The 15,196-nt window shown below is 36.2% G+C and overlaps 1 protein-coding gene across 3 annotated transcripts in view; it reads right to left on the bottom strand.

Moving 5' to 3' along the window:
- ldlrad4a (low density lipoprotein receptor class A domain containing 4a) overlaps positions 1–15,196 on the bottom strand; it is a 103,110-nt gene that overhangs the window by 46,794 nt on the left and 41,120 nt on the right. For 2 of the 3 annotated variants that reach the window (XM_048201920.1, XM_048201921.1), the window contains one exon: positions 9,592–9,729. The exons of the other annotated variant lie outside the window; for it this stretch is intronic. In XM_048201920.1, coding sequence (XP_048057877.1) covers positions 9,592–9,729 — 138 coding nt within the window. The remainder of the gene's footprint in view (positions 1–9,591; positions 9,730–15,196) is intronic. 3 annotated transcript variants of the gene reach the window in all.

Raw genomic sequence — 15,196 nt, 5'->3', positions numbered from 1 at the left:
TGGATTTGTGGGTAATATTAACTAAACAAGCATATAGATGCATACTTTAAAAATTCAATGGAAATACTATCCATTCAGCTTTTATAGCCATGCACATGGCAGGTTTGTTATCATTAACGAAAAGCAAAACAAAAATTAAAAATGACAAATTAAAATGAAGTTTTCGTTAACTATAATAAAGTAAAACCATAATTTAAAAAAAACTGAAATTAACCAAAATACATTTCCATGTATAAGTTGTAAAATTGTGTCTTCATACCAAAAGACCCTTAGCAAAGCCCTTGTCATGTATTCCTTTTTCGTTTTCCAACTGATAAAGTTGAAATAAAACAGTCAAATTCCTAAAACGACAGGAATTGTGGGTAATATTAGCTAACTAACCCTGCGTTCCATTCGGAAGTACTCATCTCTATGCCCTAATCCCTTCAAAGGGCTTACTCTCCGGAGTGAGAGCTTCAAAGGAATGAAGGGTGTAGGGGGTCAAAAAAAACTCTTCTTGACTCTTTTCTGGAACGCACTTCTACGTCATCTTAATGAGACAATCAAGGAGGTGCCTTCGTCACACATTTTGTACGGTGGTTGACCCACCAAAAAACACGCTCTGAACGAGAACGAAGTTTATTTATTTATTTTTGGTTTATCGCACCATATTGTATATTGTCTATGTATTCTAAACATTTGAATGGACTGATTCAACTTAATTCATAGCTGTAAAGTATTTTTGTTTAAGTACAATGTTGTTTTGACCATAATAATGTACCAAATCTAACTCGTATAAATACTACAGTAGTATAGAAAAATACTATACATACATTTATAGGTAAAATCGAACTCCGAGCCTCCTGTACCCATTCTGTGATGCCAAACAACTTCCCTGTGCAAAGCATCATGGGGGCCCGAAGTTGTATCCTTCCAAATCCTTCAGCATTTCGGTTTGGAACGACCCTTCAATATGGCAGCCGTGATTGTTTTCACTTTGAAGTGCCCTTCAGAGGGCAATATATCCCATGTGGAACGCACCAAAACTTGCAGAAGTATACTTTAAAAATTCAATGGAAATAGTATCTATTCACAGCTTTTATACCCATGCACCAAAAAGAAAATGTAAAACTAATATGAAAATGTTTTCATTAACAGAAAAAAAAAAAAAAAAACTGAAACTAAACTAAAATACATTTTTATGACTCCAAAACGAACTGAAATATAGCAAAAAAATTTTATTTTCGGTATAAAAATGTGAAACATTTAGAATTAAAAGGCCCTTAGAATTTCACACTGTTAAATGCACTTAAATGACATTAGTTGACAGTAATTTTAACAGCCTCAAAGTCAGCATGAAATGAAAAATCTTTTGATCAGAATTAAATGGATTATTGAAAAAGAAAAAACGTATGACTTGATTCTATGCATCGGTTGTTGACATAGGTGGAAATGGCTGAGATTCACTGGGGGACCCTAATTGGGGATAAAAAACAAAGAAAGGGGTGGAGTTTAAATTGACAAAATGATTGGACAAGTCCTGAATGTGTCACAAGAGAGAAGTCTGTCCTTTTGCCAAAATATCCAGTTGTGATTTATATATATATATATATATATATATATATATATATATATATATATATATATATATATAAATCACAACTGGATTCTATCTAAAAACACTGCAGGTCCCCTTACATCGAATTCGCCATTTTGCACTGTCATGTTTCTAAAGTAGCCCTAAATGGACAAACTGCTCTACAGAGCACATTTGCTTGATTGGCTACTCTCTGCTGTCTCATATGACAATGTTGTCTTGTGTCAGCAACAAGCGGCAACCTCCCCCAGTTTCTCGTGAAGCCAATACGGAAGTAACTTAAACTGCGATTCATCGACTGGCTGCTAGGGACAGGCTGCAAAAGGGAGCAGAATCTCATTGACCATAATGTTAAAACAGCCAAGTTTACAGCAGAAAAAAACATGTTTACACTCTGGTTCACATTGTGTTTTGATCTATACTGCTAATTTTGTCCTTCATGACAACTCTGAGGGGGGTGAATTTTTTTATAACTCATCCGTTTAAATTATATTAAGCCTTAAAGTTCTGCATAATTAAGGGCGTGGTCACTTGAGTGACAGGTGGATTGGCACTGCTGTCTGTGAGCCGTCATGTTACCTCAGCTAATTCCAGCCGCTGAATTTGGCATCTCAGCCGTATTTGTGCCTTTTTTCTGGATTATTTTATACAATATATGGCTTGCTGCATACTCGAGACAGATGTCCATCTGTGTACATGTGCTCGCACGCGGAACACACGTTGTTGGATCGTCGTGGCATTGGCTAAAGGTTTTGTTCCTGAGATTTACTACAATGACAATACCAGGAGGATATAGAACTCCGACAGCACTGCTTGGATATAACTAAAACTGCTGCACTATTTTGAAAAATTATACTTTGGACACGTGCTCATTAGTTTGAGAGAACATTTGAGAGTTATACAGATATCTGGATCCTATATATGTACGTATAGAGTTTTACATTATAAACGATGTTTTATGTTTTGAAATGGACATTTTACCCAAGTGCAACGGATTGGATTCATCTCACGATCTCTATTTCATTAAAGGTATGAAGTCCCAGTTGATTTTTTTGTGTTATTTGCACACCCCACACAAATTAATTAGCCTACTGGTGTTAGAGCATCTATAACGTTATCTTAAAAATCACCGTAGATTGACAGTAAACCTTTAGTACTTTCTAATGATATTGTTATCTTTATTAATATTTTAGATAGTATCTAAGATAGATATGCTAGGCGGGTGTGGTTTCAGCAACAAGTCGCATGGGCTCCAACTACGTCCCGCCTCTATGCCCATTTTCAGTTATCCGTGAGTGACGTGCGGTCACGTGCAGCTAAGATGGCCGCGGCCTCATTTTTGCGTCAAAACTGCTGTTCAGAACTCTATGGGTGACGTCACGGACACTACGTCCATATTTTTTACAGTCTATGGTCAGCAATCATAGCTTCTCCATATGTGCTTTGAAAGGGAGAGGTGAGCTGTGGACTGAGACGTTGGTTGCAAAAACAACTTTAAAATACAAATACTAAGATAAAAAAAAAAATGCAAACAAAAAACTGAAAAACTAAAACTAGAAAAAAATGAAAAAAGACAAATACAAAACAAATAGAAGTAAAAACTAAAAAAACAAACAAAAAAAGAAGGTAGCAACTTACTGTACACCACCAATCCAATCTTTGGTAGCAACAAATGAACAAAGTTTACCATTTAGATATAACCCTTCTCCCAGAAGAAACTGACATATCTGGGGGTGAACAGTGTTAAGGGGGTTCACACTGAGATCGGTTTATCACGTCAAAGCAACTGGACCTAAGTTCTCTTTCTATAAGAGTTGCCAATTTCCCATTAATGAATAAGTTAAGCAAAACTCAACAAAATACAGAGTGGACAGCATTACAGAATAAAAACCAACTTAATCCACTTATAAACACTCAGTCCTACAATGACCCTTGAGCACATTTGTTTACAAACCCGATTCCAAAAAAGTTGGGACACTGTACAAATTGTGAATAAAAAAGGAATGCAATCATTTACAAATCTCATAAACTTATATTTTATTTACAATAGAATATAGATAACATATCAAATGTTGAAAGTGAGACATTTTGAAATAAAAAAATATTGGCTCATTTTGGATTTCATGAGAGCTACACATTCCAAAAAAGTTGGGACAGGTAGCAATAAGAGGCCGGAAAAGTTAAATGTACATATAAGTAACAGCTGGAGGACCAATTTGCAACTTATTAGGTCAATTGGCAACATGATTGGGTATAAAAAGAGCCTCTCAGAGAAGTCAAGATGGGCAGAGGATCACCAATTCCCCCAATGCTGCGGCGAAAAATAGTGGAGCAATATCAGAAAGTTCTCAGAGAAAAATTGCAAAGAGTTTGAAGTTATCATCATCTACAGTGCATAATATCATCCAAAGATTCAGAGAATCTGGAACAATCTCTGTGCGTAAGGGTCAAGGCCGGAAAACCATACTGGATGCCCGTGATCTTCGGGCACTTAGACGGCACTGCATCACATACAGGAATGCTACTCTAATGGAAATCACAACATGGGCTCAGGAATACTTCCAGAAAACATTGTCGTGAACACAATCCACCGTACCATTCGCCGTTGCCGGCTAAAACTCTATAGGTCAAAAAAGAAGCCATATCTAAACATGATCCAGAAGCACAGGCGTTTTCTCTGGGCCAAGGCTCATTTAAAATGGACTGTGGCAAAGTGTAAAACTGTTCTGTGGTCAGACGAATCAAAATTTGAAGTTCTTTCTTTGAAGGTCTTTGAAGTTCTCTCTAAAGAGGACAAGGACAACCCAAGTTGTTATCAGCGCTCAGTTCAGAAGCCTGCATCTCTGATGGTATGGGGTTGCATGAGTGCGTGTGACATGGGCAGCTTACACATCTGGAAAGGCACCATCAATGCTGAAAGGTATATCCAAGGTCTAGAACAACATATGCTGTCCAGACGTCATCTCTTTCAGGGAAGACCTTGCATTTTCCAACATGACAATGCCAGACCACATACTGCATCAATTACAACATCATGTCTGCGTAGAAGAAGGATCCGGGTACTGAAATGGCCAGCCTGCAGTCCAGATCTTTCACCCATAGAAAACATTTGGTGCATCATAAAGAGGAAGATGCAACAAAGAATTAAGACAAGAATTAAGCTAAGACAGTTGAGCAACTAGAAGCCTGTATTAGACAAGAATGGGACAACATTCCTATTCCTAAACTTGAGCAACTTGTCTCCTCAGTCCCCAGACGTTTGCAGACTGTTATAAAAAGAAGAGGGGATGCCACACAGTGGTAAACATGGCCTTGTCCCAACTTTTTTGAGATTTTTTGTTGATGCCATAAAATTTAAAATCAACCTTTTTTTCCCTTAAAATGATACATTTTCTCAGTTTAAACATTTGATATGTCATCTATGTTGTATTCTGAATAAAATATTGAAATTTGAAACTTCCACATCATTGCATTCTGTTTTTATTCACAATTTGTACAGTGTCCCAACTTTTTTGGAATCGGGTTTGTAAATTTTAAAGAATTAACTGCCTGTCTGGCCTTGTAAGATGAGTGACATCATGCAAGAGTGTGTTTATGTGTGAGTAAAACGGAGAACTAAAGCACACACATTCATCAGCAAACAGTGTCCACATACAAACACAGATTCAGACACCTATGAGCACGCATTCATGCAGGATGTAAGGGGAAGGTCATACAAACAACTATATAAACCGATTCGGTAAAAGCTCCTGTTAAACAAACATACAAGCGCAGTCTGCTAGCAAAGGATAAAGCAAAATAAATCAACCTTCAACAACAACCAGTGTAACACTGATGCAGACAGAGTGAATATACAGAGATGCATTCAACTTCCTTTTCCAAAACACTTTTCCAAAATGCAATATGTAATAAATTGGTAAGACTTTAAAAGAAGGTTCATTAGTTAACATTAGTTAACATTAGTTAACTACATTAGTTAACATGAACTAAAAATGAACTGCAGCATTTATTAATCTTAGTTAATGTTAATTTCAACATTTACTAATACATTATTAAAATCTTGTTAACATTAGTTAATGCACTGTGAACTAACATGAACAAACAATGAACAGCTGTAATTTCATTAAATATAGTTTAATTCCAAGCAGCTGATCGGTTAAATTAAAGACAATGGGTCATCCAATCGTTCCGCTTTGTTCTATCTACGTAACCTATTTATTCCTGACTTCGAATTGGATCAGTTCATTGCAGCGCACCATGGGATTTCGCTTGCCCTCCACCTTCCCCAGCACCACCTGCCTAGATCTGCTCGGGGGCATTCTCCCTAGGTTTCCGTGCAGCAGCCTAAATTCACTTGAATGTTTTCATGTGCATTTTAGATCTATTCTCACTCATCCAGCAGCAGCAGCGTAGCAGATCTAGTCCACCAAGACCAAACCTATGTACATTCCATGTATATTAATAAATGCTGTTTAAAAATTTATTCTGAGTTGTCATGATTTAACTAACTTTACCAAAGATTAGTAAATACAGTAACAAATGTATTGCTCATGGTTAGTACGTGTTAGTTAATACATTAACTAATGTTTAACTAATGAACCTTATTGTAAAGTGTTACTAATGAAATCACTAATACTTGTTGAAAAAAACAACCACTTTTTTTTTTTATTTACCAAGGCTACATTAAATTGATAAAAAGTGAAAGTAAAGACTTTTACATTTTTACATATGATTTCTATTTCAAATAAATGTTGTTCTTTTGAACCTTCTATTTATCACAGAATCCTGAAAAGAATAAGAAGTGCTTTTTGGGCAGAATATTGATTTCTGAAGGATCATGTGACACTGAAGACTAAAGTAATGGTTACTGAATACTAAATAGAAAACAGTTATATTAAGTTTCACAATATTACAGTTTTTACTGTATTTTTGATCAAATAAATACAGTCTTAATGGCATAAATGTACAGACCCCAAACTTTTGAACAGTAGTGTATAATTTACTATCATATTTACAGTAATTTCCAGTTTTAACACATCACATCAAGCGAATGACTAAATTCTGCTGTCTTTGTTATACATCAATACTTTCTGTAACATAAAGGGAGTGCATATTAAATCATATTAATCATATTATCTTAAATGACTGAATGTTGACATGTTCAGAGGTGGGAATGTGTGTGTTCCAGCACATTTTTACCTCTGACTTGACACTTAGATTGTTGTCTGGTAATTTTGGTTAATTTGGAATGTTCTGTTCCTTTCACATAATAGTGCAACCTTTTTAAATATTTTAAAACATTTTGCACACAATGTACAGTGTAGATTACATAGACCTCAATTTGAACATTGTTTTATAGAGAACACTGATCAAATTGTAGGGTAATATTTGATTAAATCAGAATAAAGAAACTGACATTAATTCAGAATCAAAATAATTATTAGTTGCAGTCCTAATGGATAGTTCCAACTCTCAAATCTGATTGGATAAGCCACTTTCTTTGTAAAACAGCTAACACGCATCAGTTGATCACATCAAATTCTGTTTTAATGCACCAAGTTAACATATCTGCAGTATCATCTAATGAACTGTATTCTTCAGCAGAATAATTGTTCTCAGTATATACACTCTGTATATACTACGTGTTTATAGCCTAACTGTGTTAAATCAAATGTACCACACAACATCTACTGGCATACTGTTGTAATAAATATCAATAAAACAGAACAGATCAGCAAAGACAACAGCAGAGAACACACAGCAAAGAGATCTGGGCGACAGTACAAACCAAGCTCCTTTTTTTTTTTTTTTCAGTAGCGTAACAGCAGTTCAGCTGTTTTCAAAATAGTGCAGCTTATCCAGTAACAAGCTATTTTTTCCAACAAGTGGTGTTATATTGCTGCTTTTATGTCACATTAAATTGCACACCCAGCTTTGCAACCAATTGTGACAGTAATCAAACACTCTGGTAGTCTGACGCTCTCCAAAAGCATTGAGAAGTCGGATTCATTTTAGCGAGTTGCTTAGTTTGGACTATCATCATAATATGCTGGTTCAAAGAAAGAAAATTTGATTCACCAAATCTTTTTTTGTAGTGAACAAATTTAAATATTGCTGTTTAGTAATATGTTGTCAATTTAGTAATTTTTATTTGTTTAGTGTAAATAATATGTGTATCAATACATCAGGCTCTTGTTCAGCCCTTTTATGTGTTTGTGCCACAAAAATACTGTTCTTTTTAAATGAATCGTAAAGTAATAATTATTTAAAGAGGTCATGACATGAATTTTTTTAATTATTTTGATGTTCCTTGAGGTTAACTTATAATAAACAAAAACAAAACAAAACAAATATATATGTGAACCTTCATTCTGACCCTCTGTCTGAAATAACTCATTTTTAAGGGATGGCTCCTTTAAGACTTATCAGTAAACGGCCACTGTTAAGAATGGCTATCGTCATTGCAGTATCATCGCCCCCTCAATATTGCACGCAAGTGTTTTAAAAACATTATCCAAATAAAACCGTCATTTACAAACAAAGCATTATGAAATCATGTACTTACGGTTTGTTACTTGTAGTCATTTTTACACTTACAGTCAAAAGTTTTTCTGAAAAACATATAATCTTTCAACTTTCTGAAGTCTGTACAGAGACGCAAACAACCCGTTTAAACTGGACGCGTAAGCAAATGTTCTTTCACTCTTCCATTTGCTCTGTTAACAGACTTTATTGGACTCAAGTGTGTAGAACATGTCAGAAACTGAATTTGTATACTGTACCCAATGTAGACAGCATCAGTGATTATAATGGGTTCTGTTTTTTTTTTTTTGACGCGACAACTCTCGCTTACAGTGTAGGCAAATGTCAGCAGTTAAAGGATTAGTTTGCTTCAGAATTCAAATTTCCTGATCATTTATCCCCATGTCCCCATGTTTTTTATCCCCATTTATCCCCATTTTCATGTCTTTCTTTCTTCAGTCGAAAAGAAATTTTTGAGGAAAAGAAATTAAGGTTTTTGAAAGAAATTAAGGTTTCTGAGGAAACATTCCAGGATTTTTCTCCATGTAATTGACTTCAACAGCTGCCAATGGGTTGAAGGTCCAAATTGCAGTTTAAATCCAGATTTAAAGGGTTTTACATGATCCCAGCCGAGGAATAAGGGTCTTATCTAGCAAAACGGAAAAAAAAATTTTTTAATTATGTACTTTTTAAACCACAAATGTTCGTCTTGCACTTGCTCTGTGATGCGCCAAGCATTGCGCAATCACGTTGGAAAGGTCATGTGTGAGGTAGACGGAAGTACCGAGCAAGTGTGTCGGACGATTTTGAAGTTGGAGGAGTTTTTCGCCCTACCATGGTACTTCCACCTACGTCATGCGTGATCTTTCCAACATGATTACATAATGTGTGGCATTTGTGGTTAAAGTATATATATATATATATATATATATATATATATATATATATATATATATATATATATATATATATATATATATATATATATATATCACCCTTATTTATACACCTAAATTGACAACATAGAACCCTTTGAAACTGCACTGAAACTGCAAGTCCACTATATGGATGACACGGGGGTGAGTAAATCATCAGGAAATTTGAATTCTGAAATGAACTAATCCTTTAAGCAACTAAACGCCAGTGGATGGGGCCTATGGTGCACCGATGTATAACCATTCGTCTTAATTAAATAAATGCTTTGTTTATAATGAGGAGGACCTTTTAAGCTATGAAACTTACAGGATGTTTTAATGGTACAAAGACCTCATGGTGAAAGATTAAGGCAAATTTGATTTCTCATGTCATGTCCCCTTTAATTTACAGACACTAACTCGCTTCAATGTAACTACTTTTTCTAAAATGCAGCTTGACAGTTAGCCGAGCATTAAATTCTGAGTAGCTTTCTATAGTAGCTTCCCCAACACTGATGCAATATCACCTGCCAGAGATGCAGATGTGGTGCTGAGACAGAGGTGGGCGGATGGACTTACACTGGATGGTGTCTGGGGGTGGAGGGACAGCAGCAGGACAATTTTCCTCATCACTGTTGTCTCCACATTCATTCAGATGATTACAAATCAGCGAGAGAAGTTTCAGACATCTGCCATTGGTGCAGTGGAACTTGCACTCTGCAGTAAGACAAAGAGAGAAATGTGCCTTCAAGGGTGGATGGTTAGGATTGTTATGACACAATGCGGCACTATTATACAAGTAAAGGCATCACATACCAGACAGACTGAATAATTAAGTATATGCAGGTTGATGCAATGCACCACATGCAGGAAAATAACAATTACAATTTGGCTTTGGGTGGAGTGCTAAGATAAACATATTTCAAAACTTTATAGAGCATGTGAAACATTTTTACCCAGTTGCTCTTTGACAAGTCTAAACCTCAGACGGTACGCCCATAGATCATTCACAGGCTGTCTGATGGATACTGCACACAAAAATGGTATGAGTTGGCTAAAACAGTAAGCTCCAATCTGACTGGCTGATTTCTAACTGATTTATGGGATTCAGAGTGCACGGGTTTTTAAGCTGATCTAACTGCTAGGCCATGGTTTCGACAAGCGACAACTCCTTTTGACTGATAATTCATTCTTGATAATTCATTCTGAAATATTTTTAGAATTAAATTATTTGTAAACTTATAGTGTCAGCACAACAGTACAAAATAAACTACATTAAAATCAATTTTGTAAATAATGTGATGGATAAATCAGTAGCAACGGAACTTTTTTTACATATATTTGGAACATATATTTTAAAACATAAAAATATTTTTATAAACATGTTACATGCTTTATGTGAGGAACTGGACCGTGTTATTTTAGTACTATTTATGTACTAATATTGTATTTATTAAGATTTTAAATTAGCTTTTAGTTTTGAATTTTCCATTTTCATTTTAATTTGAGTTAATTTTTAGTAACTAAATTTAATTTTAGTTTCATTTTAGACATTTTGATGCTTTTTTGTTATTTTTATTAGTTTTTTTAACAATTATATTCAGTTTTATATTATTTTGTTTTTAGTTTCAGTAATTTTAGTACTTCAACTAGAATCAGTTAGTCGCCAAGAACATTTCAATTTTTTTTTTAAGTTCTTCATTTAATATTTATATTTTATTTATTTTATATCAGCAATATTATTAATAGTTTTAGTTAACAATAACACTGGAACAGGCCCAAATTTAAGCCATTACTAGCTGTAAATCATGGTACTTTTATGGTACTTTTGTGGTCTTTAGAGCTTAACATTGTGCAACAATGTCTAATATATTTATATAGAAGAGCAGCTTGGACATTCTGCTAAAATTATACTTCTGGGGCCGTATTCACAAAACATTTTATCTTACCACTAAGAGTTCTCCTAAATAGCAGTAAAAGAGTTTTCTCTTAAAACCTATTCACAAAGCTGCTGAGACAAACTTTTACTAAGGAATAGAGAGAAGTCTTAAGCTAAGAGTAAGGGCGGGGTTGACCTCGTTGCTATGGAGTATACGGAGTATACACACAGTGATTGGCTGATGGGGGAGGAGTCTCTGTCAGTGATTTAATCATAGAAATATTGTAGAATGAGATGTCATGTTTCCATACTAAAATAAAGGTTTTAAAATACAAATGTTGCCCTATTCAAACAAATATTTTTTTTAATAAAAATGTTGCCATATTCAAATAAAGGTTTTAGAATGTAGGCTAAGTGTCACTAATTAAACTAGTATATACAGTTAATTGTCCGCCTCTTGGATGTCTGCATCTCAAGAGAATGCAGAATTCAAGCGACAAATTATGTTTTATAAACAGTTTGCGAGAAACACATTCAAACGGTCTTTCTAATCAGCTCGAGAGGAGGAATATATACACAGACGAGAGCCAACTCGCCTATAGTTACTTCGACAGTTTTCTGTATCCCTCCGCCACCCTACTCCTCACTCTCGGCTGGGGATACGGGGATAACTTTGGGTTTGGGCTAAATTCCAAGCTCAGAGCCCTCGATCCCCTTGGACAGCACACCAAATATGTTTATTTTTTTTATTTTTTTAACTCTATTCAATCATTTGTAAATGTGAACTCATGAAAACCACTGCCACAGGTAATTGGACAATATTTATGTATTTGTTAAAGATTTATTTTTGGCATCTCATCGTAGATTCAAATCTATAAATCAAAATGTATTGCATTTATGAATAAAAGGTTCAGCACCCAAGACTCTATCGCTATTGCCTCAATGGTGTACAGTGTCTTTGGATGGATTAGGACTGTTTGTGATTTGGTCTTAGTGACTTAGGAGTCCTCTCTTGACTACTCCTAACGTTTGACAGATTTAGGAGCTAGTTTTAGTGCTAAAATGCTTTGTGAAATACTCTTAGAGCAAAAAATTTAGGACTCCTAAAATTAGGATTGACACGCCCATTATTTTTAAGAGTTTCTCCTAAATTGGCAAGTTAGGAGCTACTTTTAGCCTTAAGATGTTTTGTGAATAGGGCCCCTGTCTTCCAAGGAAGAAATCACATGAGGTTTAGTGAATGATGACAATTTACATTTTTGGTTAAACTGTTCCTTTAAGGATTAAATCAACACCACTGAAAAGGTAAAAATTATAAGATAAAATAATGTTCTGTAATTGTAAAAGCCATCTTAATTTCTCCCTCCAATTAACAAAAGAGCCTCTGTTAATCTTTTGTACAGGTGCACTTTAAGAGATCCCAAGAAAGAGAACATATGAGGCAGTTGTTCGGCAGGCTGCTCTGAATAAAAGAGGTCAGTGATGTTGTGATAGAGTTTTATGTGTCTCTAATCTACCCAGACTCAAGATGCGTGACCTGACGCCGCACCCGATGACATAACATCTACCATAAAAATTCACTTCAGAGCCATTATAGCGGGCAGGATTTCTGCAAGCTTGTATCAGGCTGTTCGCCGGCCGCTGTCTGGTCTGTGGCGTTAATCGCAGATTTGATCACCAGCAGGGGAAATGAGACACCATGTTTAAGACGCCAGTCTCTACACAACGCCCAAACAAACTCAAACACACTTGAATGTCTGGTTGAGGACAGACAACTATCTATCTGTCCTAAGCAGACAGCCAGGCGTGTCACTCAATTTCAGGATGAAATGTAGACCAAAGTCTGAGCCTTGCAGACATTGCTGCTATTATCGTTTTGCATTGCAATATAAACTAGATTTTTTACAATTTCTGAACAAATTATGTGTGGTGCTTCTGTGTGCAAAAAAATTGCTGGCATAATGCTAGGGTGCTTATAGGTTTGTGGCTTTCAAATCTTTGAAAGAACTTTTTGAGGCACTTAGTAGAACATCTGCATACTCACAAAATTCCTTTATGTTCTCTATATATTTTCATTGTGTACAGATTTCTTCAAGGTTTTTTTTTTTTTTTTTTACAAAGATGAACGAAACAGCCTTGCAATATCGCCAGTCCAATATCATGCTATTTCAGATTTATCCTCACCAAAAAGGAAAATAAAAACTCACTTTACATTAAAGGGATAGTTCACCCAAAAATGAAAATTTGATGTTTATCTGCTTAAGTTACCCCCAGCGCATCCAAGATGTAGGTGTCTTTGTTTCTTCAGTAGAACACAAATTATGATTTTTAACTCCAACCGTTGCTGTCTGTCAGTCAAATAATGCTAGTGGATGGGAACTTCTACAATAACAGTAAATAAAACTTGCTTAGACAAGTCCAAATTAAACCCTGCAACTCGTGACGACACATTGATGTCCTAAGACAAGAAACGATCGGTTTGTGCGAGAAACCGAACAGTATTTATATAATTTTTTTCCTCTAATACACCACTATGTCCAACGGCATTCATCACTCGATTCGTTTGGTCTGATCGCGCTCTGACAGCGGCAGTGATGTCTCGCTCTCATTGAAGTATATGCGCGAGACATCACTGCCGCTGTCAGGGCGCGATCAGACCAAACGAATCGAGTGATGAACGCAGTTGGACATAGTGGTGTTTTAGAGGTAAAAAATGATATAAATACTGTTCGGTTTCTCACACAAACCGATTGTTTCGTGTCTTAAGACATCAATGTGTCGTCACGAGCCGCAGGGTTTAATTTGGATTTGTCTGTCCTGTTTTATTTACTCTTATAGTCCAAGTTCCCGCTGACTTGCATTATACCACTGACAGACGGCAGCGGTTGCAGTTAAAAATCATCATTTGTGTTCTACTGAAGAAACAAAGACACCTACATCTTGGATGCGCTGGGGGTAAGCAGATAAACATCAAATTTTCATTTTTGGGTGAACTATCCCTTTAAGGTCAAACGCTCTCTTCCTGTGTAAGTTAGTGGTTCCTGGCCAGAATAAGCTGCTATATGCTGCCACTCAATGCAAATCTATCAGATTTTTTGCTCATTTCTTCACATTCCAGGATAAAAATCTTGTAGCAGCTTTACAAAAAATCATGATGTTATATCTTAATGCCTTGTAGTTGCATTTAACAGATGGGTGATAATATTGTTTACATTTTGTGACAATACACAACCAATCCATCAGTTGAGATATGCTATATAGTATGCATCACTTTACATTATAATACTTTATGTATGCAGATAAAGTTGGACATACTTATACGTCTAACTTTATAAAAATAGCTGGGGGATAATATAGTTACATTTTGCGATGAAATAAAAATTTAGATGAGCTATATAGCGTATCACCTTGCGCAAGGATACTGTATGTATGCGGAAAAAGTTATAATTTTATATCCTACTTTATATAAAGAGATATGCAATAATATAGTTTACATTTTTTGACGATACAACAATCGAGCAGTTGAGGTTTGCAATAGAAGTACATACTGCTTAACTAAGTATACACCGATCAGAGATATAATTATGACCACTTCCTAAAATTGTGTCGGTCCCACTTTTGCTGCCAAAACAGCCGACCCATCGAGGCATGGACTCCACTAGACCCCTGAAGGAGTGCTGTGGTATTTGGCACCAAGTTAGTAGCAGATCCTTTAAGTCCTGTACGCTGCGAGGTGGGGCCTCCATTACCTCCAATTATTCAGCACATCCCACAGATGCTCAATTGGATTGAGATCTGAGGAATCTGGAGGCCAAGTCAACACCTCAAACTCATTGTTGTGCTTCTCAAACCATTCCTGAACAATTTTTGCTTTGTGGCACGATGCATTATCCTGCTGAAAGAGGCCACAGCCACCAGTGAATACCGTTTCCATGAAAGAGTGTACATGGTCTGCAACAATGCTTAGGTAGGTGGTACGTGTCAAAGGACCCAAGGTTTCCCAGTAGAACATGGCCCAAAGCATCACACTGCCTCTGCCGACTTGCCTTCTTCCCATAGTGCATCCTGGTGCCATGTGTTTCCCAGGTAAGTGACGCACACGCACCCGACCATCCACTTGAAAAGAAAACGTGATTCATCGGACCAGGCCACCTTCTTCCATTGCTCTGTAGTCCAGTTCTGATGCTCACTGTTGCCCTTTTCGGCAGTGGACAGGGGTCAGCATGGGCACCCTGACAGGTTTGAGCTACAGTAGCTCATCTGTTGGATCAGACTACATGAGCCAGCCTTCGTTCCCCACGTGCA

This window comes from Megalobrama amblycephala, linkage group LG9 (assembly GCF_018812025.1).
Source record: "Megalobrama amblycephala isolate DHTTF-2021 linkage group LG9, ASM1881202v1, whole genome shotgun sequence".
In the NCBI taxonomy this organism is placed as follows: Eukaryota; Metazoa; Chordata; class Actinopteri; order Cypriniformes; family Xenocyprididae; genus Megalobrama; species Megalobrama amblycephala.
The sequence above is the reverse complement of the archived record's forward strand: the minus strand, read 5'-3'. Positions and strand labels throughout refer to the sequence as shown.